The 27,337-nt window shown below is 38.3% G+C and overlaps 1 protein-coding gene across 1 annotated transcript in view; it reads left to right on the top strand.

The window, feature by feature from the left end:
* Nucleotides 1-8,964: 8,964 nt before the first annotated feature.
* NCAM2 (neural cell adhesion molecule 2) overlaps nucleotides 8,965-27,337 on the top strand; it is a gene marked incomplete at its 3' end in the record, with an annotated part of 282,431 nt that continues 264,058 nt past the window's right edge. The window contains exons 1-2 of the mRNA XM_084305716.1: nucleotides 8,965-9,072; nucleotides 9,173-9,275. Coding sequence (XP_084161842.1) covers nucleotides 9,224-9,275 — 52 coding nt within the window. The 5' untranslated portion in view covers nucleotides 8,965-9,072; nucleotides 9,173-9,223. The remainder of the gene's footprint in view (nucleotides 9,073-9,172; nucleotides 9,276-27,337) is intronic.

Here is a 27,337-nt window from a genome sequence, read left to right on the forward strand (position 1 = left end):
CTCAAAGCCTTCTGAGCCTAGTTGCCTTCTTTGCTTCTGCTGTAAGTTTAAACTTTGATGAAAACTTAGTGTAGGATCCTTTATGATCTTTCCCAACCAACATGGATATTCCCAAGTCAAAAAATGACTTTTACTTCAGGCAGTACCCTTGGTCCAAAGCAAACAATGCCATGGAGGCAAATCTCTTTATTTCTATACCCCTTCCATGGGTCTCGCTCCCCAGTATTTCTGGAAGTACACAACAACCCAGTCCTAAAACAGTTCTTAATTCTTGCTATAGGCTTTCATTATGTTCTGCTGAGCTGCTAAATTAAACAAACAAACAAACAAACAAACAAAACAGAAAACCCTCAAGAAAAATAATATTAAAAAAAAATAATGCCTTATATAATATTTCTCCCTTTCTAACTCTCCTTTTTCTGACAAATATTGATCCTTCTCAACCCTCTTTCCTTTCTTACTCCTATGAAGTACAAGTCAGCTCAGCAATATATACAGTACACTGATTTCTCTTGCTTGTCAAAAATATAACTGATGATTTCATCGGTGTTATTGGCACAATAGTTTGTTTTTTTTTTTTTTGAAAAAAAAAAAAATGAAAGAGAAAAACAAGATTTCTTTGTTTTCCCTCTGACAATCATGCTTCTCTGCAGTAATGTAAATATTCTGCAGCACCATGTATTGTTGATGGCAACTGTGAGACCCTAAAATGTTATTTTTATTTTCAAAGAATGTATCTAGAGATCAGAAGCTTCTACCCCAGAAGTTGTGAACAATTTTTAAAATAATGTTACATGCTGTATCTAAATTACTGCAGAAATTGCCAGAAGGATGACCTGAGCTTAATTCTGTGTATAGATCTTATTTACTGTGCTTCCAGCTGCTTAGTGGCATGCTACCTGACAGTGGCAAACTATCACTGTTGAATAGTCCAAATTTAAAGAGCCTGAATATATGCAGAGGCATCATGTGTACCTGAAAACAGAAACCAAAACACCTGGAAACTAGATCTTGTTTGATGACCTCATTTTACAAGTATTTCAGCAGAAAGAGATCTTTGCGCTTTCACAGGGCCAATCAGGCTCTGTGAAGGTTGAGGTCTGCTCACATAAAATATTTAGTTAGGAAAATTTAGGCTTTCATACATTTTAAAATTAATTCCCTGGCTGGATTCCCTAGCTCAAATTTTCAGCTTGATAGACCTGTGGAAAAAGTTTCCTTGTACAATAAAATTCCCAGATGTAATACTGAAACCACAAACCAACATATTAGAATAATTATTCATGTAATCTTAAAAGTAGTCAAATTTTAGCTCAATTAAAATTGGTGGAAAAAAATCTATTTCAAAATTTATTTTGTACTTCATTGTTTTTCATAACTTTATATCAATGCAGAAGAAATAAATCATAAAAAGACACAAGCAAACACATTGTAAAACCAAGTATGTTATTATTTTAGGCATTTTTTTTTTCAGTATGATTCTAAAGAATATATCTATAGGACATTGGGGGTTTTCTTGCTTCCCTGTTTCAAGTTCAATATCTTTATAACTGAGTGTTTGTGTGCCCAGAGAACTTTTTAGTGTTCTACAAGCTGTGCTGCTCCATAATTATTGTTCCTGATGTACCACACTCTGTTAATGTAGGAAAAAGAAATTTTTTGAACAGCTGAAAAAAGCTCTGGAAAATTACATATCTCCAAATCAAGGTTCTAGTTCTGTTAAGGTACTTTGGATAATATAGATTATATAGATTTCCTTAACAATGCCAAATTCGCCGTCCTCCCTCCCCCCATCTTTTTTTAAGACAAACTTTGTAACTCCTTGATTTTTGCCAAGTTAAGTGGTTATTTATTAGAAAGCATTTATTATTTAAATTGAAAATCTGAACAATAAAGCGATGAAAAGGGATGTGTGAATTCTACTCAAGGGTCTTGGAAATATATATATTTTTTTTTTCCAAAGCTTTTTGTTGTTGTTGTTGTTTTTTGTTGTTGTTGTTTGGTTTTTTGTTTTTTGTATGGTTTAAGTAACATGAAAGATAACAGAAATGTGCAGTATTGCAATCTATCTGATCTATCTGTGTAGTAATTTGAAAGGTGACTGAAGTACTTGCTGTCCAAAAAAAATTATCTGGGAATGTAAAAATGATTCACTATAGATTCACTATAAATCAGGAGTTCATTCTCATCTGTAGTACTGTCCTTAATTCCTTTCATCTCTAAGAGTTATAGTAGACATTGAAGGATAATGAAAGACATATTAGAAAGACAGGAAGAAAAGCAGGTGAGATAACAAATAAATTGGGATCACCCTATTTAGAAAAGAGACAGAAAGATGTTTATTGTTATAATGCAGTGTTTAGAGAAACCAAACTGAGAACTCTTATCTTTCAAAATTCATCTTATCAAATTTAAAACTAATTAAAGAAAATGTTGTGTAACCAACACGGCTGACCTTTGAAACTGTTTGCTGTATCAAAAGGCTAGATCACGTCAGGATCTCAGAATATTTCAGCAAAGAAGTAGATGTCTCCTCAAGAACAAGATCTTCTGATGTTGTGGGTCTGAAATTAAATAAAAGATTTGTTTTGATATTAACTATGCCTTTTAAAGATCAGGTCTTTATAGCAGTCTGGGGTTAAAATCCACATTCTTTTGGCTCTTTTGGCTCATTGTTTATTCGATAATCTCTTCCTGAATTCACAACTAAAATCAGCTTGTTCTTTCCTCCGTATTGATGACTGAAGTTATGGATCCAGTTCTTTTACCACTTTGAGAAATTAATATACTTGATATGGTTTGTTCCTTCCCTCAAGTTCTATTTATGTATTTCTAAGACTGCCACAAAAGTTTCACTGGCTGTTGACATCCAGCCATCATACCTCCTTTCCCACTTGCATGAGATTAAGTCAGTAAATACCCAGTTCCAGTGATAACGGGAGCAATGAGATGGATCCAGGATAGTCATATTGCTGTGAATCTATTTAATCTGGGCAGCATTTTATATGTGTGGCATATCATCAGAATATAGAAGTGTAACTCAAAGGTATTCATAAACTTTCTAATTTCCACTTCATATTTAATTTCACATTCTATAGATAGCTTTTATTTCTTTGGTCTGAGTTTATATTGGTCTTTGCTGTTAATGAAAGTATGGATGGCTGAATAAGTTTGATTTACATTTTGTTCCAAATGTCTCTGTAATTTGTGATGATTCTAAGCATTTCTGTGAACAAGTTTCACAGTCACAGAACAGCAGTTGAGACAGGTCTGTTTTTTGCACACACAAAAGCTCTTTAAAAAAAACGTTCCCTTCAAGTTCTTAACATGTAGCAACCATTCTTTTATATTTGACATGATGAAATATTTTCTGTACATCTTGGCTAAGGTCAGCAAACCTTGTTGTCCCATCTGCTGCATTAATGAAATATTCCTGAAGATCCTTTCATTTAACTTAACTGATACTGCACTACACCAGACATTAGTTCTTGCATGATCTGGTAATTCTGTTAACCTAAGAAATGGTAACAAGTGGCTGGTGGGACTTCAGTAACCCAGTCTATCAAAAGCAGGTGTTTACACTTGTCAGTTAAGAGGGAGACAGTTCCAATGAGCTAAGGAAATGTAGTAATTCATAAAACATAGTTTAATCACATCCACAACATTCCCAGATATTAAAAAAAAAAAAAAAAAAAAAAACAAGAAAGCAAACTTTACCCTGAAAATTGTACAAAATAAACACAGCTACCTAACATAAAAGAAGGCTAGCATGAAAAAAAAATGGGGGCAGGATGGTTGTACACAATAAGTAGCCTGTAAAAGAGGTAAAGCACACAACTGCCATATAGATGAAAATGTAGGAAGTTATAATTGAGCCAAGTGGAGCACCCAAGCACTGGCAGTTTCATCCTCAGTTGAAATGATCAATGTTTCCATAATCCTGCTTAAGTGTCTGAACTTGACAGTGACTGGATAATAGCTGTTGAGAGTTCCTAGTTATTTAAGTGACTGATCGGAACCAAGGAATACAGTCACACACCTAGAACTGCAGTAACCTGGAAGATATGAAATTTTTGTCCTTAAAATTCAGATCAGTTGCTTTGTCTCATCTGCCAAGTGCTGCTTTTGCTGCACTAGATGCAAAAGGATACAATATTTCCTTCAGACATATAACTTCAGTTTATTGATTTCTTTTGTCAGCACAATGTTTTATATTGTAATCAAATTAGCACACTGTACTCAAGCAACCTCGCTGTCTTTAAGAATTAAGCAGTCAGCTTTACCTGGAAAAAATAATTTTGCACATGCCCTTGTCATTATTCACTTCTAAGAGAGATACAGGAAATTATCCTCCTTACACAAAATCCATGAGTCTATTCTTAGTATCTGAATAATCTCAAGATCATTTTAAGTTTCTCTAACGGGATGGAGAATTCCTTATTTAAAGCCACTTGAAAGAGAATGGAAACAGTTTTTTGACTCTTTCTCATAAAATTTTAATTCAAAATTGTAGTAATTTTAGATCTTTATAAAAGTCTTTATAAGATGTTAAGAACCTGAAATGTAATAGTGGTGCAAACATTTATGAAACTGTCTTCTGTTTATTGCGCATCATTTCCTCACCACAACAATGCTGTTATTCACTGTTGTATAATTTATCGTAGTGCCACTTTAATTGTGTTTTCTGTGTTCATAGGAAAGCATTCTATTTGGGATAATTACTCACTTTGGAGTTGATCAGCAATATGGTTCATGAGCACCTCTGAAAATTACCCTAACTGTCTGCAGAAAGTGTTTTCTTGAAAGCGCAAGATACTGTGTTTCTGTTTTTGTTTGTTTGTTTTGTTTTTATTTTTTTCTCTTTTCCTTTTCTCTCTCCTTTTCTGTCCCCAAAACATTTGATGGCTGCTCTAGAACAGGCTGATGTGCACAGAATTCTTTGCCACTTATTTATAGATATATGATCTCTTCTGTTTTCTTTGTACCTGTGGTGACATTGGTAGTAGGGTGATGGTTGGACCAGATGATCTTGAAAGTCTTTTCCAACCTTAATAATTCCATGATTCTATGATTTACCTAAGATCCCTAAAATGCTCAACTAACTTTAAGGCACTTCCTTAACATTTCAGTTTATGTAAGACAAGTAAGCAAATCCAGCTGGATCTCTTGGCAACTTGAGTGTCCACTGGGAAACATGTATTTCAGTATAAATATCCATTATGAAATCATCACTAAGATTTAAGTTTCTCTATTTAATTACATTTGCATTGAACATGCAATCATCAATCAATTTAAAAATAAAGCAATCCTTGCTATTCCTGTTTAGACTGCAAAGCACCATGGGGATGGTTCTTTATAAACAAGCTCAGTCACAGCAAGTTTACAGATCCCCAGCTCTTGTAAACTGACTTAAGTGCGGCGATGATACTTAATACGGTTCTGTTGCCAGAGCCTAATTCTGCCACTTTATTCATACCAGGCTACTGTCATAGGCAATCCCACTGAGCTAAACAAATAACTAACATGGGGGAAAAATATGTTATTTGTATCTTCTGGTCTTTTTGCTAATTTCACAGGTAGTAAAACTTTTTAGTAGAAAAGCTGTGCTGATGCGAAAGTTTGAGGCTGTTGTGTGTCAGATAAAAGACATGGAATTTACAGATATCCCTTCAATTCTGAGTATGGTATCCCTACAGATCTGAGGTATTAATCAAGCACGTGTGTAATATTATGTAATATTTTCCCTTCCTTTCCCCTGAGATTTTTCTGGCAAGTTGTTTCAGTCACTGGACCTGGATTGTAATTCCTTTGAGAACCTATCAAATTTATTTTCCCCACATTTGAAATAACTACCTGGGTAGAATGGTTACTGTACCCCTTGATTTTGCATCTCTTGGCAGTTCATATGGGATATTGCTAACTGATGCTCATTTCTGGTCTCGTTTCTTTAACTTACATAGCATGAAAGTGTGCTTGTTTTCTGCCATTGTGTTTGATCATCAGGGTCTTTTCCATCCTAAATGATTCTATGATTCAGTGTTCATTATGCATTGATTTTATCCAGAAATTCCCTTGTCTAAGCACATCCATGAAACTCCCTGTCCCCCCAGTAAATAGCATTCTTTTTAAACAAAAATGCCATTAGTCAAAGAATGGCAGGCATTACAGGCATATCATCATTGGCATAGATTAGTGTTTTACAGCACTTTGAAATGCTCATCTTCTGGTTAATTTAATGCATTGTCACAAATGCATTATAGAGCTGTATAGATATTGGTGACAGAAAAGCTGAGAACTTCTGGATCTTTCTAATCTCCTTTTGTGTGACCTCAGTGTGATATGCTGCTCTGGTTCAGCAAGATACACTTTTTTTCAAACCTTTCTTCTGGAACAAAGGAGTTGTTCCATAAACAGCAGAAACAATGAAGCACTGCATACTTCAGTGTCGCCTAATCTCCTTTCCTTCCCTCCACTCCCTAGTCTGTCTCGGGACCCCTGCAATATATCCACCACGTAAAAGTTTGCATGTGTGAGAGCACTTGGAGCTATGTGTCTACCCATGGACAAACCAGCTGCTGCCTCTTCCTTCAGTGCGGTCTCCTCTCTTGCAGTTGTACTAGAGGAATGTGACCATCATTGAGATTTATATCCATTGTTCATGTTCTGTTGTGGTGAACCCAGGTGCTTCAGAGGGACAGAGAGGATGTTCCCCACTTCCTCAAGAAACTGTGCTAATGTCAGATTTATCTGAATGCTGTAGTAATATTGCCTGGACAGTCCACATGGAGGGCTTTGCTCACTGCTGCAGACGAACAGTTAAGCAGACTCCTCCAAACAAGGAATCTTGTTTAGAAGCAAGTATTCTCATCCCATGCCAAAGCAGCAAGAACTGGCCACTCACATAGGACATTGGTGAAATTTGATGAGAATCTGATGAAGATTTATGATTTAAAGTAAGCAAACTTGGTATAATACGATTCCTTCTATTATGTGTAGTTTTCATGGGGCAATGGACTTCCTGCTTCCTTCTGTATTGTCTGTGAAGTGTCTGTTGTACATTGATTTAAGTCTTCACATCTGTGTACGTGTGGAGATCAAGGTGCTTCTGCATCGCCTCTGGCCCTTAATAAAGCAGAGTATACTAGCTGATAAGATATGAGTACAAGTTACTTGGTTTTATTTATTAACACTATTTCTTGCACTTCGGCCTGGATGGTAGTGCTCCAAACACATTAAAACCAAGGATAAATTTGATCATGGCTTCTTATTCACTTCTTAGAGAGCGTTTATTGCTTTCTGCTCATTTATATTTCTTTCAGGGGTTTTACCTAATATTTATTTTAACCCTTCTGTATTACTTCACTAACAATGTTTATTTCTGTAGTTGGATGCTGTGACTGACAGAACCTTCTTACCTGAAGGGAAAATTCTTTCACCAAAAAACCTTCTTTTGCTGTGCTTTTCTGGACCAAAATAAAGCCCTTAGCCAGAAGTTTCTGCAAGTAGGTATCTCTCCCGACATTCAACAGAATTGCTCCTAAATATATATTCTTTTGTCACATAAAAGTGTTTGCTGAAGCTGCCATAGTTTGGATTTCCAGAATGATATGGAGAATTATAGTTCCATACACACTTAAGGATACATGAAAACAAATCTATTTGTTTTTTGATACCTTAAAAAAATCTTCACTTTCAAAAGCAGAGTCACTTGGTACATCATTGAGCAATAACATTCTGATTTATGTGGTGTAGGTTCACCAAGAAATGGTACAAAACTCTCACTGTCCCCTCAACCAGCACTTGCTGTTCTTGTCCTTAAGTATACTGAAATAACCTCTTCTGACGAAAGATTTTGGGTTTTAATTATGTATCTTGTTGATCCCAGCAAGATCTGCTAACTATACCATTTCTTCCTCCCATATTTCATAATTTTGTAAGAGTACTGTGCAGCACGGGTCAACCTGAAGATACCAATAATGGTATTTGTAAAAGTTTTATGCAGCAGGATTTCTTGTCTCTCTCCCTCTCCCTAAAATTGAAATCCTGCTGAAAAGAGGGAGGGAAAAAAAATAAGATTTATTAGGGGTGTGTTAATGTGGATTAATATTTTATTAACTACTTCCACTGTTCCACATTAATATAAATCCACTTCTATCTCCCTGCATGTATCATACAGGTGGTAAGGTGGCAAATTTGTAGAAGCTGCTCTAGAGACCATAACTTAATTAATGCAAGAAAAAAAATTACCTCATCAAAGTCAAGCTGGATGACAATTCACCTCTCTACTTATGAGCGGGGTTTGCTTTTTGTTTTTACAAAGTAAGACTGTAGGTGAGACAGCACTGAAGCACCGAGAAGGCACGCAATTCATTTTTTATTGGTTTTATTTCGCACACAGTCGTAAATAGCAGAGGTATTTTCTCCCCTCCGTGCTACTAACAGAAGTCAACGCAGGTGAATTCCCGGACAGCTAATCTCAGAGGTGCGAGGCCACGAACCGACAGAGGCACCCGCCGCAGGGGCAGGGGCAGGGGCAGTGGCAGGAGCCGGGGCCGCGGCCATGTCGTGTCCCCCGCCCCGCCGCTCCCTCACACGGCCGCCTCGCGCCCGCCGTCCCCTAACGGAAGGTGGGGGGCAGCCGTTGGGGGGACGCTGCAGGGACGCGGCGGGGGGTACCGGAGCCGCGCCAGCCCCTCGGTGCGCCGCGCCACACTCGCACTCGGCTCTCCCTTCCCGGGGGACTTGGGGCTTCCCGCCGGGCTCCGCAGCCGAGCCGCCGCCTCTCCCTTCAGGCTGCCTCCCCTCGGGCGCGGGATCAGCCTCCGCGGGGATGCTGCACGGGACTCGCCTCGTCCCCCGGGGCGGGAGGCAAGAAGGGGAGAGAGGGAGGCTCCGAGCCCGCGGCGGAGGAATCGCGCTGAGGCCGTCAGCGTTTCACCCGTGCGTGTGCGGCGGAGGGATCCGCGCGGGCCGCCGTGTGCCCGCCCCCTGCGCGGCGGCCGCCGGCTCCCCGATATAGTGCGGCGCGGCGCGGCGCCCCCAGCCACTTGGCGAGCGGCGCGGTGCGGAGCGGTGCGGAGCGGGGCTGCGCAGCACGGCCGGCCGGGAGGGCTGGGCGGGAGGGAGGGAGCAGCGGCGGCGGCTGGCGGCGGGGCTGGCGGCGGGGCTGGCCTGGGCTGAGCACCTCTAACTTGGAACTGTCCGCCGGCGTGAGCTCCTGAACATGAGCCTCCTGCCTCTCTACCTGCTCGGATTGCTCCTCAGTAGCGGGCAAGGTAGGAGCGGGGCTGCTGCTGCTTTTTATTTTTTATTTTTAATTTTTTTCATTTTTGAATAATTCGTACCTATGCCGTGGGCTCGCTCCATCGCTCAGGTTAGCGTGTAACTGAGAAAGAAACGGAGAAAAAATCGAAGCGTTGCGTCCCGCTGGAATCGGATTAGAAGGGACCTCAAACTTGCCTAATTCGCCCCCTTCCCCTTTTATAACAGCCCTCGGGGAGAGGAGCCCTTCGTGAGGAAAGGGAGGAAAAAAAGAAAAAAACTGGGAGCTGCTCGGTGCACTTAGCTGCTTCGTACGGGGTCTTGCCTTTTTTTTTTTTTTTTGGCGATAAATGTGGGAGGGCATCGAAGAAAAAAAAAAAAAATAAGAAAGACGCTGTCGGGGACCGCGCTGTCTGTCGGAGGGGAAGGCAGCGTGGGCGCCCCGCTGGGCACCGCCGAGAAGTGTCGCCGCGGAGCCCGCGAGGCACCTGCCGGGGGCTGTCCCCGTCAGGGCTTCCCCTGACGGCTGCGGCCAGGCGGACCCCGACCGCACCGCGCTGCGCCGGCTGGGCTGGGCTCGGCTCGGCTGGGCTCGCCCCGGGGGCGGCAGCGAGGCGCTGCGGGTGCGGCCGCGTCCGGGGGGCGCTCACGCAGGCAGCGGCTTGGGCCCCGCGGGGGGCAGGTGCGCGGGGCGGGGGCGTCCGTCAGCGGGGCTTGGTGGGGATGGGGATCTAAAGGGGGGTGGCCACGGCGAGTTTCGGCCGCGGGGGCCGTGCCCGCCGCCCGAGGGCACCGCCTCGCTCGCCCGCTGCTTTTGGGGAGATTTCAGGGGGAAATAGCAGTGCTAGCGATGGAAAACGCGCCCCGCGCGAGCGGGGAGCATCGCTCCCTCGGGCCGGCCTTGCAGCAGGGGGCGGCAGAGCTCCACGGCCGCGCCGGCCGCTGCCCCGCGCTGGGGACGGGGCCTCGCCCCGCGGCGGGCCGGGGGCACCGGGCCGGGCTGGACCGAGCCGGGCTGGGCGGGGGGTGTGGGGCGGGGGCCGGCGTCCCGCCCCGGTACCTGCCCTGCCGGCGCCTTGCGGGGGGCGGCTGCGGGCTCCGCCGCGTCGGGTGAGGGGCGGGGGGCGCCCAGCAGTAAGGTGTGGGGACTGCGGCTCCCAGCGCCCCCGCCTTCCAGGAGCTCGTCTCCAAACCTCCTGCCGCGCAGACATTTTGTCTGGGCGAGAAGTAGCGAGCAACCACCAGATGCTCGCAATTCGCAGCGAGAGACTTCTCTGCTTTCGCCACCTCGGGACGAGCTCTGGAGGAGGTCTCCCGATTAGCGATTCAGAAGCGGTGCGGAGGCTTTCCAGCATCGCCGGGGTGGCGAAGGAGGAGGAGAAGGGAAAAGCATCCTTCGGTCTTGCCATTGATCCACCTGTGTGTAATGGTTATGGAGACGTGGTCCGCCGTTCCCCTCACGGAGGAGCGGCAGAAAGCTACTTTGTGGAGTGTGGTTACTGCAGTGTAGAAAGATTACATAGTTTCGGTATCGTAGCATCGCAAACGTCAGGGGGTGAATAATGGAATGAAATCCGACGTGCCATTAGGCTGAGTTTTAAAAACGATAGCTGGATAGATAGGAAGGGGGATGGAAAGAGGAGGATAAGAGCTCTATAAATCTAATATTGACAGTAAGTTATTAGTGTTAACTCAATGGAGAAAAGTATTTTTATAAAAAAAAAAAAAATGAATAGCTGTAAGGTGGGAAGTGTAAGATTTTTTGAGTGGTTGTGGAAATTGCAGGACCACAGGCTGTGGAAAATAGCCTCAACCCACAATAGGGGATAGCAAATAAGAGTGGGAGAAACATCTGCATATGGAAAATATTGCCATTTAGGTTGCTAGGGGAGAGGAAGATTCTACAGGTTTTTTTAATTTGAAAATAACATTGACTTGGTGAGGGGCTTATTTTGCATTTTTTTGACACCTCCTCTTAGTAATCTTGAGATCTCTTGCAATGATGCAAGTAATCTGTGAGGGTATTCCAGAAACTCTAGAGTCTTACCCTGTTGATATGTGATAATTATGATTTTATTTAATGTTAAAGTAGAGGTAATGTAGACAGTTGAGAAAAACCCAGTAACAGGATTTGGATCATTTGCTTCAGAAATACTGAAAGTCTTAGAATGAAGACTTGCATTTCTGAGCATATAGCTGCAGCAGATTTCATGAAGAATAACTGAAGCTTTTTCATAGCAAAATGCTGTTAGGTCTAAGACTGGGGCAAGGAAGCTGTGATACTTTGTGCCATTTCAGAAAATCAGAGCAGTTTGAAAGCAAGTAGCTGACAGCCCCCTCCCCCCCACCCAGCTCACTTCAGAGCTTACGAGTGTCATAATTATCAACCGAGGCCAAATATTTCTTCTCCTTGTTTCATCACAAGGGAGAGATTTAACTGGCCATGTTGTTGTGCTAAAACAAAAGTATGTTTCCTTAACATTTAAAAAATACCCAAACTGAAAGACCCCAAATTAATTAGGTTTGGTTTAACAAATAAATAAACGATAAAGAAAAAGCTCCTCTCTGTAACTCTGCCTTTTAGCATGTATAGTGATACAACACTCAGAGTAGACTTCATTGGTTTTTAACAGTGTCTGGGGACACTGACTTAGAGTGAATGAAATGGAAACCTTCCCAGATCGCTAAATCCTATTTCTTCTATCACTCTGCATAATATACAGTTCTTTGGGTTAGCAAATTTCTGTTAAGCTGCAATAGAAAGTGTTTCGCTTGCAGGATTTAATCCATTTTGTATTCATCCAGAAGATTTGTATGAGTGAGTACTTATTCAGTCATTGAGCTTGAAGTTTCTTCTCTTTGCTGCTTTGATAGGAAGTTCATTTTTGGTTTTGATGCAGAGTTTCTGTGTACAATTGTTTATAAGGGACTGTTTGCTAATAAGGAATGTTCTCTAAAACAGTTGCTACCAGGTGCATCTTATTTGCCGCAGCGTAGTTATTTCCTCAAGTCTTGCTTCTTTCTGCTTTTTGTAGAGAATACATGAAATTTGGAATTTTTGAAGTCAATCACAGTTTGTCCAATGGATTAAGTGCTATTTATATTATACTCTAATTGTAAACTGAAATCTGAAATGTTTATAACTTCAGATAGCTATTATTTTCTGCTACCAGTTGATTTATACAACTGCAATAAGATGAAAATAAATCAGTCTGCCTTCACTCCTTTTCACTCTTAAACAAAAAAAGGTGTTAAAAGAATGCTTGGTTTGATGTAACTCCTATGTAGCTAGCCTATTTAACTCCTTTTCAAGTGAAGACAAAAGTCAAAGTATCTGCCTGAAAATAAACTGGGATGTTCAGCAGATTGTCTCAAGAATGTATTAAGAAATATGTGGAGTTTTGTTCCATGTAATTATATACAAAATGATTTATGTAGAGATTTTTATTGTTTGCAGTGGCTTTAAATCATGAAATGTATGAAAATAAAGCTATAGAGCTAAAGCTTTGAATTTTTTTTTAAGAGGTTGAACAGTATCATTTTGACTGTCTTTCTCCTGCAAAGTGGTTCATGTATTTATTTAGCTAATTCTTATCATCTGTGGGAATGTTACTGTGGTGTTATGACCAACTTGTGTATTACTTGCCTTTCACAGCCTTCTTAAAAATAAAATAAATTTGAGAACAAATGCTGTATTTATTTGCCCTTTCATTGACCTTTTTATTTGAGGCACTTCTCCCAGATGATTCATGTTTGCCTACTGATTTTCTTCCAATTTATTCCAGTAATCCCCCAGTTACATTCAGTATGTGCCATCTGATTCCAGAATAATCAAGTTAATACGATGTTTTGGGAAACACATGTTCTAACTATGTAGTCATTTGTGTCTGAGTTGAAAATCCATTACTGAAAGACTAGGACTGACTTATCTAGATATACAATATGGATTTATACTTCTATTTATATTTTAAATAGTTTATATGAAGTAACATGCCAGATGTTTTGCTCGTTCTCCCTTTAATTGCACACCTTAGTTTCATAAAGTACGGGCAGTATGCTTGAAGCATATCACAAGGTTTTACATGTCACAGACCATTTGAAATTGATTTTTGATGGCTCTTGGAATTTGGAAATAGAAGAGAATTGGGAGACCTTATGGATAACCTACCTGATAGCTTCAAATTTGAAGGCCCATTTAGGTGCAATATGCTAGATCTAGGCATATTGGTATGTAGCACGTTGTATTATCACTTTGTGATAATCAATCAATTAATTGTGACCTTATTCTGACCTAATTAATTATGTCCTGTTCCATGTCTTCTTTTTTCCCTCCTTAGTATATTTAGTGCTTTCTAGGGTAGATAATTGACTGAAATCACTCAGTTTTTGGTATCTCTTTTAAAGCTCACAATAATTTTCATTGATAAGTAGAGCATTCAAAGTACTTCCTGCTGTTACCTCAATCTGAGGATGTCCAGCTTCAGCAACATAATTCTGCAGTCTTCCACAAAATCTTTTTACTGTGTTTTTAGCTCAGTTTCACTTAATACTGTAGTTGCATGTATATAGATATTTTTAGAGGATGTCAAGACAATGAAGAGTTAAGTTGGCAAGGTATTCTTCAGGCTTCTGATGTCATGCTATAACATTTTGAATGAGGTCTTCAAAAACAAAGGTGCAAAGCTTCTTTTATTTGTTATAGGGTTAGATTTTTTTGTTATTTGTTATCATTTGAATGGCTTCATTAATTGGAGAAGGCATTTGCTGTACTGCAGCTGAGATCAGAATCAAACTTTTAATTCCTGGAATGATAAAGTTAGAGGAATGGAAGAAAAACACACAAAAAAAAAACATGAACAGAGTGACTTTCCTGACTACATCTATTTGTGGTGACAGCTTATGATACTAAAATCTTCTTGTAGTGGCAGAGGAACATGTTTTAAAACCTACTTAAAGATGATGTAGAAAGGAAACAACAAGGCTTGTGTATGCATACATGCATTCTTACTTTTTAGGAAACCTTGTCTAACAAGAACCCTGTGTCTGGTTTAAATGACCTGCACTTGAGTAACTTAATGGAAGCGCTGCTGGTTGCACTAATGCAGAGGCTGCTGTGCTGAGCAGGAGTCAGTTAGCTGCAGTGGGTTTTTGATTAGGCTGTGCAGTGTGTGAAAGCATCTCTTGAAGTGGCAGGAGGTGATCAGCATTCACTTATGAAGAAGCATGATATGGGATGATACTTTCTATTTATGGTGCTGTTATTATTTAGGAAAATGGAAGCTTCGTAACAGAATTCATCTCTATGCATCAAAATGTGGATCATTAATGACATGCCACAGTAGTAGAGGCTACAACTCAGATCATTCAACAAGTAAGATCTACCATGGAATGGTACATTTATAAGGCACTTATTAAATATGAGAATGACTATAGACATTGTGGCCAAAATCTACTGATCCTAGTTAGAGGATAATTTTCACTGCCTGAAGTTTTTGTTTGCATGAGAACCAAACTGGGCCAGTTCTTTAAAAGCAATTATTTTACTGTCTCATGAAAGTTGCTTGGAGAAGGAGTTATACAATTAAGTGTATCGACTAAAACTTCATTATGTGGTATCTACCTATTTAATAACTCTTTTATCATTTAACACAAACTTGTACAATATTTTACATGTTCTACATTCTTTTTGAAAGATAAATAAGCAGGTGTTTGATTTCACCTGTTTTTTTAATGTAGTAGCATTGCAAGCAGGATGATTGAGTCTTTTAAAAGCATGTTTGAACAAATAATCTCAGTAAGCCTGGACAGCTGTTAACCATGGCTGTTTACCATGATGTAAGTATGATGTGATTTGAAATGGCCAATTCGTGGATGGAAAATGTTCAGATAAACTTGCAAAGCTCCATTAAATATTACGGGGATTCAGTCAGCTTCTTTGTTCCTCCCTAGCGTGACTGTAATAAATTTCCTCTCATCCAAGTCCTGCATGTGTTCCTTCAAGAACAAGCTTTCCATAAAAAGCATAAAACATTAACACTTTCACTTAAGATGTAGTGACTTTTCCAGAACGAAAGTGGGGGAGAGGGGAGAAACGGCTCTTCTATTTGCTCAGTCTATATTTTTCTTCTTACATAAATCTGTTTTGTGCCTTTTGAAGGGTACACTGTTTTTATTTAGTGTTCAAATTATTTGAGTAGAATTGCTACACAGCAGACAAAGGTGGTTGAGTAACTTTGCATATCTGAAATATTCAAAGTAAAATGTAATGTCCCTGTAGCTTACGAATAATATATATTAAGGTCATGAAGGAAAATTCTCTTCTCAAAATGACTTCTCCAGTTAGCTAATATTAAGTTGAGTATTTATGTTGCAATTGTAGCTTAAGTAACAATGCAAGTTGTTTGACTGGCTATAAGCTGAAATTCATACCTGGAAGTTGTGTATATAACTCATACAAGGAGTTGCTGTCCTCATCACTTTGCCCAAGCAGTGCCATTTGGAACATAATCTCAATTCAGTTTGAAAACAAAACCATTGCCATCAATTTTCTTGCTACTACCATGTGGTGCACAATATCCAGTAGAGCTGCAAGCAATTGCAAACCCATTAACTTCACAGACCATTGTACCACATCTGAACTTGACTTGTTCGAAGTCAGGTCTATAATTAAAATAATAGACATTTAAAAAGAGGCTTAATGCAGTGTATGGAGATCCTTGTAGTAAGTGTTGCAGGTGGATGTGAACAGGGATGTGAACAGGTAGGGAGAGGTAATTCTACATCTTGCTATGAACAGCTTTCTGTACTGATCATGTACAATGAATTTTCTTCTTTATTCTAACAGGAAAGATGTAATCAGAACTTCAATGTTATTATGTCAATACTGTGTAATTATGTTAAATGGTCAAAGCAAAATAAGCTAAATACCCAGGGACTGGGGGAGAGGGTAGAAAATAAGGTGTGTGTGTTAAACAGTGAAGATCAGTTAACAGGAGTAATGCAATACAGCATTTTTTTTTTTTTAAGTTATTAAACAACTCATAAATTGCTGCTGGGTGCCTGCTGGGTCAGAACGAAGGTTCATGTACTCCAGTGACCTCCTGGTCTGACAGGGACTAAAGACAGTAAGACAATGCATGAAGAAACAGTAAGTGCAAAACAAGAACAGTGTGGTACTTCCATCAGCGCACCCTACAGCATTCAGGGGTATGTCAGGTAACATCTATGTGAACTTCCTTAATAATCTTAACAAATCTCTGCTACATGAGTTTGTTCTTAAACCAGGTGATACTTTGATCTATTTGGTGCACTATGTCAATGACTGAGGAAAATACAGAAAGCAGCCTGAAAAGTCATGTTCAGATCCTTACTTGCAGTGTTTCAAGTAATGCAAGGAATACGGTAATGTAAGGATTGCAAATAATTCCTTACCTATCTTTTCTGTGATCTCATGAGAACTACAGAAAGGCCATGCATCTCTTCTGTTAGGGAATCAGAGCTATGTGTTATATTCATGGACTTCCCAAAGATTTAAATACATGTTGTTTTGTTTGCTGTTTTTTTGTACCTTTTGCCAGTATTTTATGTATTTTCCTCGCCTTTAGGTAATGGTTATCTTACTTGATGTTAATGTCTATTAAATCAGTACTTGAATTTTAAGCTGATCTCCATCAGGCTGATGGTATGCAACCTCTTTGTTTATACTATACTTTTTATACTGTTTGTACTTCTGGTATTTTGTATTTATTTTTTTGTTTCTGATTTCTTTCCTGTAATCAATGTTGCAAGATGTGCCTCACACATGGGGTGGGATCTGAAGCTTTTGTGTAGTTAGCATAGTAAAATGAATGCTGAGAGAGATTTGATTACTAAGAAGGTGGCTTCAGGGATGAGTACACAGTGCTGAGATAGTTTAAAGGCAATCATGATATGTGAGTAAATGGACATAAATAGGTTACAAAAATCTTCAGTACAAAATACAATTCCTGGTCAAAAAAAAAAACAAAACAACAACAACAACAAAAAAGTGACTCTGGAGCATTCCAAGAGTGAGAAGGAAGAAGCGTGATTATTCTTTAGATGGTTCTTTATTTATTTATGAAAGTGTTACAATCAGTGGGTCTCCAGAACGTACCAGGAGATCCCTTCAAATGATTTGCTTCAAAGGCATTCTTCATGTAAATGTTCTTAAGATGTAGGGGAAAATAATTCTCCAATTGCTGAATGGTACTTTCTGGAAAATATTATTCCAGCATTTCTCATCTGTTAGTAGGTGTTTGTAGCAGATATTATTTCTGAATGCAGTAAGAATTACCAGAGTTTTGTCCTTGGTACCTCTTGCATATTCTGCTGGTGTCAACAGATGTCTGTACATTTTAAAAGTAAATAAATAATAATAAATAAGCTGTGCCTGGTAAAGCTTCAGAAATTCAGATGCTTGGTTGTCAAAAACATTTTCTCTGTTTTCATCACTTACATCTCTTTGAAAGTGAAAGAAAATTGTTCTTTAAAAATGCAGCCTTAAATTAGTTATTTGTGTATATGAGAAAAATAGAGAACCACAGAGATGAAAATGTGGAACACTGGAACCTCGTGGTTTATGCTAATCGCCTACATGATTTTGTCAGACATCCATATTTCATGATAGGTTTGCTTTTATTAGTTTGTGTTTTGCTTTTTGCTCCTGAATTCTAATTCTGTAAATTTAATCTGAAATTCAGGATGAATTATAACTAACTGGGCATTGTCATCAGTAATAATTTGTGAATTTTATAAATAATGCGATAATACATGTGCTCCAGTGCTTTCTGTGTTTGTAGAATAATATTCTAACTTTAGATATTTGAGAACTAAATGCAGACTTCTTCCAATAAACAGTGTCTGTAGTGTAACACAAATGCTACATTTATCTTTAGCCTTTACAGCTTATTTTAAGAAAATTCTGTTATGTGAGGTGAGTTCTGCTGACAGAACTATGCAACCCCTGCAGTCATGAAACTCCCACTGGAGTCAATGGGAGACTTGTGCACCTAGAGTGCTGTTACGGGGCTTGTACTGATTGCAGCTTTCAGGGCCTGATTGGAGCTTTCAGGAGTTGTATAACTCCCATGTGAGTATGTGGGATTTCTGATTTAGTGAAGAATAGAAAATCAAGCTCTAACTTTATGTATGTCTATGTAGTGGGCATGTTTATAAAGTAGCACTGACAAAGCATAGCAGTAATCCAGCAACACAAAAGTCAGAACCCAGGTGATGTTCTGACGTGACAGGTTCCATTTAAGATAGATAAAATATCATTTTTTGTCTCGTGCACTGTGTTTTCTTAATAATAAAGCCAAAGACTTACTGTAAGCTGCTGATTTCATGTTTTCCCTCTGGGAGTGTATGAGAATGTTGAGCTTTGTGCAGTTAATGCAGTTAATCATTGTGTGTCACGAGGTTCTTGCTGCCCCGGTTATAGCTGTGTTGGGGAGTTTACCATTCAATAATAAAAAAAGTATATATCATTTGTTTTTGTTTGTTTCTGAGATGTTTGATTTACTTGTTTGTTTTGGTCTGTGGCCTTGTGACACCAGTCAGACCTGCTCCTTGGATGTTCAGTATTCAGATCATGGCTGGAAGTCTGTAAGCATTCTGTCTGAATGATCAGATGTTAAATGGATTTTTGCCAGTTTATGGCAGTTACAGACATTGGGTTCAACAGCTTTTAGCATTTAGTCGAAATAATCCTCCCCAGTACCTTCGTGTTACATTGCTGTGAATGACTGTGGATTATAAGGCCTGCATAAATGGAATTGATGTTGCTGATTTTGAGAACAATCATAGATGTTTTGCTCTACAGTTCTCCTAAAGCCATTGTAGACTTTAAGTTTTAACATTCTTAGAATTAAAATTACAGATACTCATGTAATGTGATGGTTGTGGTAGTCTTTATTTCTGAGTCCATGATAGTGCTGAAAGAACATTAAATTGCAATTTGCTTGCTTACTGATAACATCAAAATTCATTTCTAACATTATATTCACTATTTCTGTCACATGCAAACATAAGTCAAAAGATTCCTTTGTGTGTTCTGAGACCTTGGGAATCACCAGTTTCATTTTGTGCATGTAGCCTTTTAGGTGTTGTGTTCTGATAGCATATATATATATATATCTATATACACACACATATAATATATGTGCTTTTTAAAAAAACAAAACAAAACAAAAAAACACAACAGCAAACGACAACAAAAACAACTCCCTAGATCAATGATCAAACACTTGATTTTATGTATGGAAGAGCAGATCTGGCTGGGGAAGATACTGCTTCCTATAAAAATGTTGATGAAAAGAAATACTTTCCTATAAGTAGTAAACCTTTTATTTTTATCTACTCTGAACAAATTCTTAAATAAATAAAACCAAGAAATACTCCTTTACAAGAGAAAAGTCCTTGTGCTCTTGGATAGGTGAGTTCTGATAACAGTTTTTCTGTGACTGTTTTAAACTAGAAAAAAACACCTGTAGCCATTGAATAAACAGAGAATATAAAAGTATAATACATTTTCATATAAATAATATTGTAAGAGCTATTCTAAGGAAATCTTTGTATTCTTGTGGTTAGTAAATATTAATATTGCTTTAATTCACCTTAAATGTGTTTATGACTGTTTTCTAGACTACTGAGATGACCAAATTCAGTCCTGAAAGGTTTCTAGGTACTCTCCATTTATAACCATGTCAATGAATGTCATGCCCTGCAGAAAACCTTTTGTGCTGTTCATTACCACACTAAACCTATTACATGTGAACTGCAGGTATTAAAGTAGTAACATCTGTATTTGTGAACCTATAAAACAATCCATTTGTGTGGTGATGTTCTATTTTTACTTAGGAAAACGGTGTAATGAATCTTGTGAATAAGTTTGTGGATGTTTATTAAAACACCAATCCTCTAATCAGGGAAAAAGAGGGAAACTCTGGTAGCAGGAAGGAGGTAATACCAAATACTTAATATTTATTGAAGGTTCATGTTTTTCTCAAAGATGTTCTATTTTTTTAAATTGTTTTGTTTTCCTCTGGGGCAGGAGGGGTGTTGGTGTCCAAAAATATTAATAAAAAAGTTCTGTTTCCATAGTGTAGGTGTATTTTAATGTATCTTACCAAGTTTTACATAATGGCTGTGAAATATTTTATTCTTAAGACTGGAAGACAATCTTAGAGGCAATGCAGGCATTTTCACAACTGTTCATTAGATTCATAAAAATGTAGAATAGCTATGTTGTTATATTTTCATTTGAACTGTAGCCACATATGCAAATAGACATGAATGTTCTGAGTACTTTTTGCTTGAATTATCACAATTTTAAAAAGCAGTATGTCAAAATTCAGATATCTTTTTTTTTTTCTAAAATTCAGTTCTAAAAATAGCTGTAGATCTGTGACAAAGAATTACTACAGCAGCAAAAATGAGAGTAGTAGCCTTTCTAAGCATTTTTTAGGAAGAATGCATAGTGAAGTAAAAGCTATTTTTCATGATAAACATTTTTGTACAAACCAAACATTTTTATTAGTCTAAGTTTTAATTGTGTAGTATTCTTATATAAGGCTTAATTCATGGCTACATAAAGAATATTTTAAATTTTTATTTGTTCCATTATAAAAGTACCTTTGGAGTCCTGTTGTGCTACAAGAAGTAAAAAGGGGAATGGAAACAGTTAGTTAACTTTCTCAAAGATTCATTGAGTTCAGTCAGCTCTGCCCTACTTCCATTTGGCAGGATTTCTCTCTTCAAGCAGCACTTCCTTTCAGTTGCATTGTGTGGTGTAACTGCATAATATAAGCTGCGTTTTTGAGATATGATGTAATGGAGATAAATATTTTTGTGGTAAAACTTCTGGTTCCAGCCTTTTTTGCATTTGTTAAGGCATGTGGTCTATGGAACAATGTGGCAAAAAATAAATAAAATAGGGGGAAGGTACTGATTCAACTGAAAAATGAAGTATGTGACCTGCTGGTAATCACAGACAACAAGTAAAACACATTTTTTGTTATAAGAGTATAGATTTCAAAGTATCTGTCTTTCTAAAAGTATGTGGTCTGTCCATTCAATGTCATATGCATAGACTTCCACACAATGAAGTCTCTTATTGGAACTGACACAAATAGCATCTTTGCTTCTCTGGAGAGAGTAGCTAAAGGCTAAATAAGAATGGAAACTTTCTGGTTTTTAATTCTGAATAGTTTCTGCAGATCAGAGAACTCGAACCCTTTTCTTTTATTTTTTTTGTCTTTATAGGGTTTTCTACACAATAATGTGTTTTGTATAATTGTATATTCAGTATTATTCGTGAATGCTAAAATTGCTTCTGGTACACTTGCTTTGGAACATGTATGCCATCAGGTATCAATAACACTGAGGAAACCTCAGCATGAAATGTGCAAAGCCTCATGACAGACCCCTCAAGTCCTCCTGCTGGAAACAGTAGGGAGTTTATCAGACATATCTCCGTGGCCTTTCCTAGGCAGATGCAAACTCACCCTGCTCATTCTCCCAGTCAACTGAGCACAAACTAGCTCCCAGTAAACTAAAACTGCTGTTCTTGTGACATGGCTTGAACAAATTGTCGTCAAGGCTGATTAACATTAGCACAGTGTTGTGGTAATTACAGATGCACAAATCACCATTAGGTTGCATCTGGCCAGCTCAGGGCTTGTGTCTGCCTGCCAAAGTTTGTGTCAGTGTGTCCACAGCAAGATTAAGGCTGAAGCTCGAGCTAAGGAAGTCCTAAACCAGTAAATCTAAATGGTACAGCATAGTCCTTATGGCACACATTGCACACATACCTTAGGAGCGCTGGAGGAAAATGTGTGACTCAAGTAAATAGATGACATGCTTACAACAAATGAAACTATTGATCCATGCTTGAGTTAAGGCCCCTCTGCATCACACTTATGCTGCTAACAGTGTTATGGGCACAACTAGCTTGGGCCACAGCAATGCACGCATGACCTGAGTAGAGGCAATAAACTCGATTCAGGTCTCTTCAGGCTTTAGGGTGGGGCCCTAAAAATTGCAAAGTCTTTTCTAATGCATGTATGTGATGTTACTCCATAAATTCTAGGAAACCAAGTAAACTTTATTCTACTGATTCTTATTAGGGGCACTTATTGTGGCATATTGTTGTGAGAGTACCCGTGCAGGTTATATTCGTGAAGTAAAAGTCCAGTACTACACTGAAACGGGTATAACTGAGAGGAGCTGAACTACTAGTGAGAAAGGAAAACCCAGCTTTATTACATTAGTAACTTTTGAAAGGTATGTTAAGTTTAAAAGTCATTATTTTAATTATTTTTTTATCTTCAAACTACTTTTTGGTCAAATAAAGTCAGATCAAATTTGATACATTGAATACCAATTTTTAGTCAATAGAATAGTTATCCATTTAAATAGAGAATAATTATTTAATGAAATCTGAGAGTATTCTTGTTAGAATACTACTATTAGGCAGGAAACCTGGGTTCTTCTATTGTGAAGCTTTGTGGCTTAATATGAATTACTTCATTTGTGTCTCAGAAATGTGAATATGTCTTTACAAAATAAGGAAAGTAAAACTCCTATGGATACTTTTTTTCCCCTTAATTGTGTTGAGGTTCCCTATTTTATTGACAGGAACTGAAAGAAACATGATCAAGGTCAGACCAAGTCCATTGTAAATCCAGAATTGAACCAGCTGTCCTGATTTCAGTCCAGTGCTTTACCAATCATCCTGCTTTTCTTTAATGTTAAGATACAGAACCAACAGTGGCACGGAAATCTGCAGTGACTGTAGATTGACTTCAGGGTTGCTCTTGAGGAGTGTGCACACTGATTCAAGCAGCTCTGTCTTAAATAAGTTTTATCTGAGGCCAGTGTATTTGGTGTGTGTGATGATTTGACGTTCCTTGAGAATCCTAAGGAGTATCCCCAGAAATCCTTATTGAAATCTGCAGATAGCAACTGGAATGCTTGTTTTTAAAGGATAATAGTGGGAAACTACATTTTTTAAAAAAATCTAAAGATTATGTAAGATCTGTATTTAAATGTTTTTCTATGTTCTCTAGTCTCTATTCTGACTCTGCATCAGAAAGTACCTATTCTTGGCAGTTTTGAAATAATAGCACTAATGATTTCTGTCTTTGACGAATGAAAACGAGCAACCAAGTTGTCGTCTTTCCTTGGCCAAACCGTCTGTTTTGGCTTTCATGGCTGGCTGTGACTGTTGGACTGCTAACACTGCAAGTGTTTGAAATTGGGCAAGGAAGATGCTGCCAGGATTGATAGGCTGAGAACCTGACCAAGCTCCCCCACCCCACCCCTCTTTCTTACAAACTCCATTTACTAAAATTGGCAGGCTAGATATCTTTAGTCCTGAGTTCTGTATCTGTTTTGGGAATCAAGATGGGCCTACATTTGTCCTCTGGAGTCTTTTTCCTCTTATATTTAAAAGTGGGGTAGTGTTTGCATAGCTGTCTTTGCAATATGTTTGAGGGTCATATAGTACTAAATCAATTTGATCATCTGTTGACATAAAAACAGGCAATAATGTTATTTATGCAGGCATTTTGAATGAGTGTTTTACAGGGCACCGAGTGCTGTTACAGTCTAAATGCTTTAATCCATACAGTAGAAATTGGGAGGGCTCTGAAATGCTGTTTGGAACACACACTCCCTGATCTCTTAGCACAAAAGAGTGAACAGAGTAATTACAGGGCCAGAACTTGTGTGTTCCCTGTATTGTTTGCACAAGTAAGAAGTCATCAATTGCTGCAAATTGGGTTAGCTATATAAACAGCAGCCTAATTTATTTAAAGTCAAGTCTCAGAGACCTGGAAAAGAATAATGGGGGAACAAGAAGGGGATTGCAAAAAGAACAGAGGTACAGAGTGTGCAGCTGTGCTTGTGGTACTCGTTAACTTCAACAGGTAGCTCATGTAAATTGTGTTTAACTGAATGTATTTAGATATAGCAGAATTCCTTTGTTTTAACCACTGACAATGTGGAGAGGTTGAGATTGAAAATTTCAGCAGCAGCTTTAAACCTACATCCAAGGGCTGTTGAAATGACATATTTAAAACCAATCATATTTCATAAATTCATAAAATCAATCACCACCTCCTGCTGAGTGCACATGAATATTCATACTTCTTCCCCAGATGACTTGCAGAAATCATGATGTGCCTTCCAAATGGATTTATATAGTTCACTCTCTGAAGTCAGTAACAACTTCTATTTAACTTTCCCTGTGCTTGGGTTTTCTTCAGTGTATGCTTGCTTAAATACTGAAAGGAACGTTTTGGGAAGCTTCCCTACCTGCAGCAGCAGTGATGACAGTGTGAAAGACATGGACACATATCCCTGCAGAGGTCCATTAGAGGTCGAAGATGGATTATGCTTCTCATGGGTCCCACATGCTGAAAAGAAGAATGTGTTTCTTTCTTCCCACAGGGACTACTCACATAAATAAAAGTATAGCCTATGCTAACACAAACATGTTAAATTAGGATTAATACTGATAGCATATGCCAGTAGAGTAACTCAGCACTGAAAGGTAATGCAACTTGGTCAGAGTTGCAAGGAAGTTGGCTGACAGAACCACGAGTAACACTTACATTGGGTTTATCTTGCAAATAAAATGGCATTTTGAATCCCAAGCATGCTTTCTTGAATATTTTTTGAGAATATTTTTAAATTCTCTATTCAATTGGATCTTTAGTACTTAAAAAAAAAAAAAAAAAAAAAAATTCTCTGATCCCTAATTAGCATCTTCTCCAGTGAGGGAGGTGTGTGGTATTTTTGGGAGACTTAAACTGAATGCCTGTAAGCCTGTGCATCTTTGAAATGCTTTTCACAAACAATGTGGGTATCTTAGTAAAAAGTGTCCTTCTTGTTACTTAGATGAAAATGTCTTTTTTCATTTAAGCTGCTTGACAAGAACAGCTATCATTTTATTAGAAGTTGTAATTTGTCGCATGTAGTATGTATGTTGTTTTTTTCTAATCTTTGCTGTTGATTTTGCACACTAAAATCTGTCATTTTGGTAAACTAGATCTTTTATTTAATCTGTAGCCTTTTATGCAGCCTTCTAAAAGAGGGATCTTTTTGAGTGCAAAGTTCGTTGTCATGTTGCTAGTGTGTGTTTCTGACCAGAATGCAAAGTAGTTTTAATCCATACATTCTTTTTTCCTGTACTGGGATAGCTGCCAAACCTATGTCAGCGATTAACTTCTGAATGTGTCAGCTATAACAAATACAGCTCATTGTTTCTCGGCTAGTTAGCAGTTAGTTAAAAAGGCAGGAACAGCTCAAATGAAAGGGAAGTACTGTACATTTTGTATCTAAAATACTCAGGGTACTAAATTCCCCCAAAGAGAGGGGGAAAAAAAATCAGTTCTAGGAGGGATTTTTAGGTAGATAAAAATACTTAAATGATTGTTCAAATCAAAACATGATAAATCACTGGATGATGAAGTTACAAACTTATGACTAGTTACAGGTCACCTTCAATAAAGTTTTAAATATTGAATAATATTTAAACTTAATGTCCAAGTGAAAAGCAAAACAACACAATTGTCTGGAACAGTTAGAATAATATTGGTTAGAAAAAGAACATCACAAAAAAGGAAAATGCCTTATCTTATTCAGGGAAGCAGAGAATATGAAAGTTCTCCATGTAGAGTAGAGTGCAGAATCACCATTTAGAGGGGGGAGTTAAAGATGCTTTTCCTCAACAGACTAATTATTATAATAATATATTTATTATATATCATATATTTATTATATTTATTATATAATATAATAATAATTATCTAATTATTAACGTCTGGTTTTGCTTGCAGATATCTGTGCACCAAGTCACAACAATTTCATGTTCATGCTTTGGCTGTATTATTTTTGGTAAATATTACTCTGCAAGTGGAAAATGAACAGTTTGCTGTAAATATTTTAAATATTAAAAGTATGTGCTTAATTAGCTCTTTAAGTTTCATGTAGACCTTTTTTCCTAAATTTTGTATCAACTATTCCAACATAAATTGTAAGTCTTGCAATGTATACTGGAATTTTAGTGTATGTAAGACTTCTTTTTCCATCATCTGATCTCAAAATTTGTATTTTTCTATATTGTCTCACAACTTAATGTGAAAATATTGGTAGTAAGCTAAAATGAAAAAAGGCTAACAGATGTCACTGATCTCTTTCATAAGAAAGCATATTCTGCTGTTTTATCTCAGTGATGACAGATGCTAGAGCTCTGCAGAGATGCAGAGTTATTTTTGTTAACTGGCTGATTTGACCCCTGTCATTTTGAAGTTACAGTAAGTGAAAGGTTTGAATGTGCTATTAGGCATAGCGAAGATAAAGGATGTGGTACAATGAAATGTCAATAAACCAACAGGAGGTGAAAATTTGTATTGTGTTATATAAAAACAGAAAAACCACTGGAAAATACACATCTGTAACTTAGCAAATGTGTGCTTTGAGTTAGAAGAGGAACTTTAGCTACTGAAAGCCAACTATACTGTTGGGTGAATTTTTACATGCAAGGAATTGAGAGGGGAGTGGGGAGAATTATCACCTGCTTATGTTCTTTCTATGTGAGATAAATGTTTAGGATGCTTTCTGTTTTAAGAAAGCAAAGAGAAAGTAGGTGGTCTGTCTGCATAGCTAGAGAACATACTTTCTGTATCAATTTGTGAAATATGATCTTACTACTTAATTCAATGATAGTGGAGCACCCTATGCACTGTATTTACACCTAATTTTGTATGTTATACAGACCCATTCCTTTAGAGCTTATTCCTTCTGCACTCCCCAGCACCTTCCTCACCCCACCTTCCCATTCTCCTTGCTTCCTTCTTACACTGGAGTACAGTTTAATAAGGGTCTCCAGACAGTGACTTTCCCTCTACGTGAGTCAGAACTTTTATGTTTATAATGCATAATTTTTCAGAACAGTAGTATCTAGAACAGCAGTTGTGAATCATGAACAGGTTTTGTTTGTCCTCGACTTACTCAGTGTGTGTTGTGGAAGACGGGTGTGACACTCTTCTCC

This window comes from Netta rufina, assembly GCF_964035555.1.
Source record: "Netta rufina genome assembly, chromosome: 1".
Classification (NCBI taxonomy): Eukaryota; Metazoa; Chordata; class Aves; order Anseriformes; family Anatidae; genus Netta; species Netta rufina.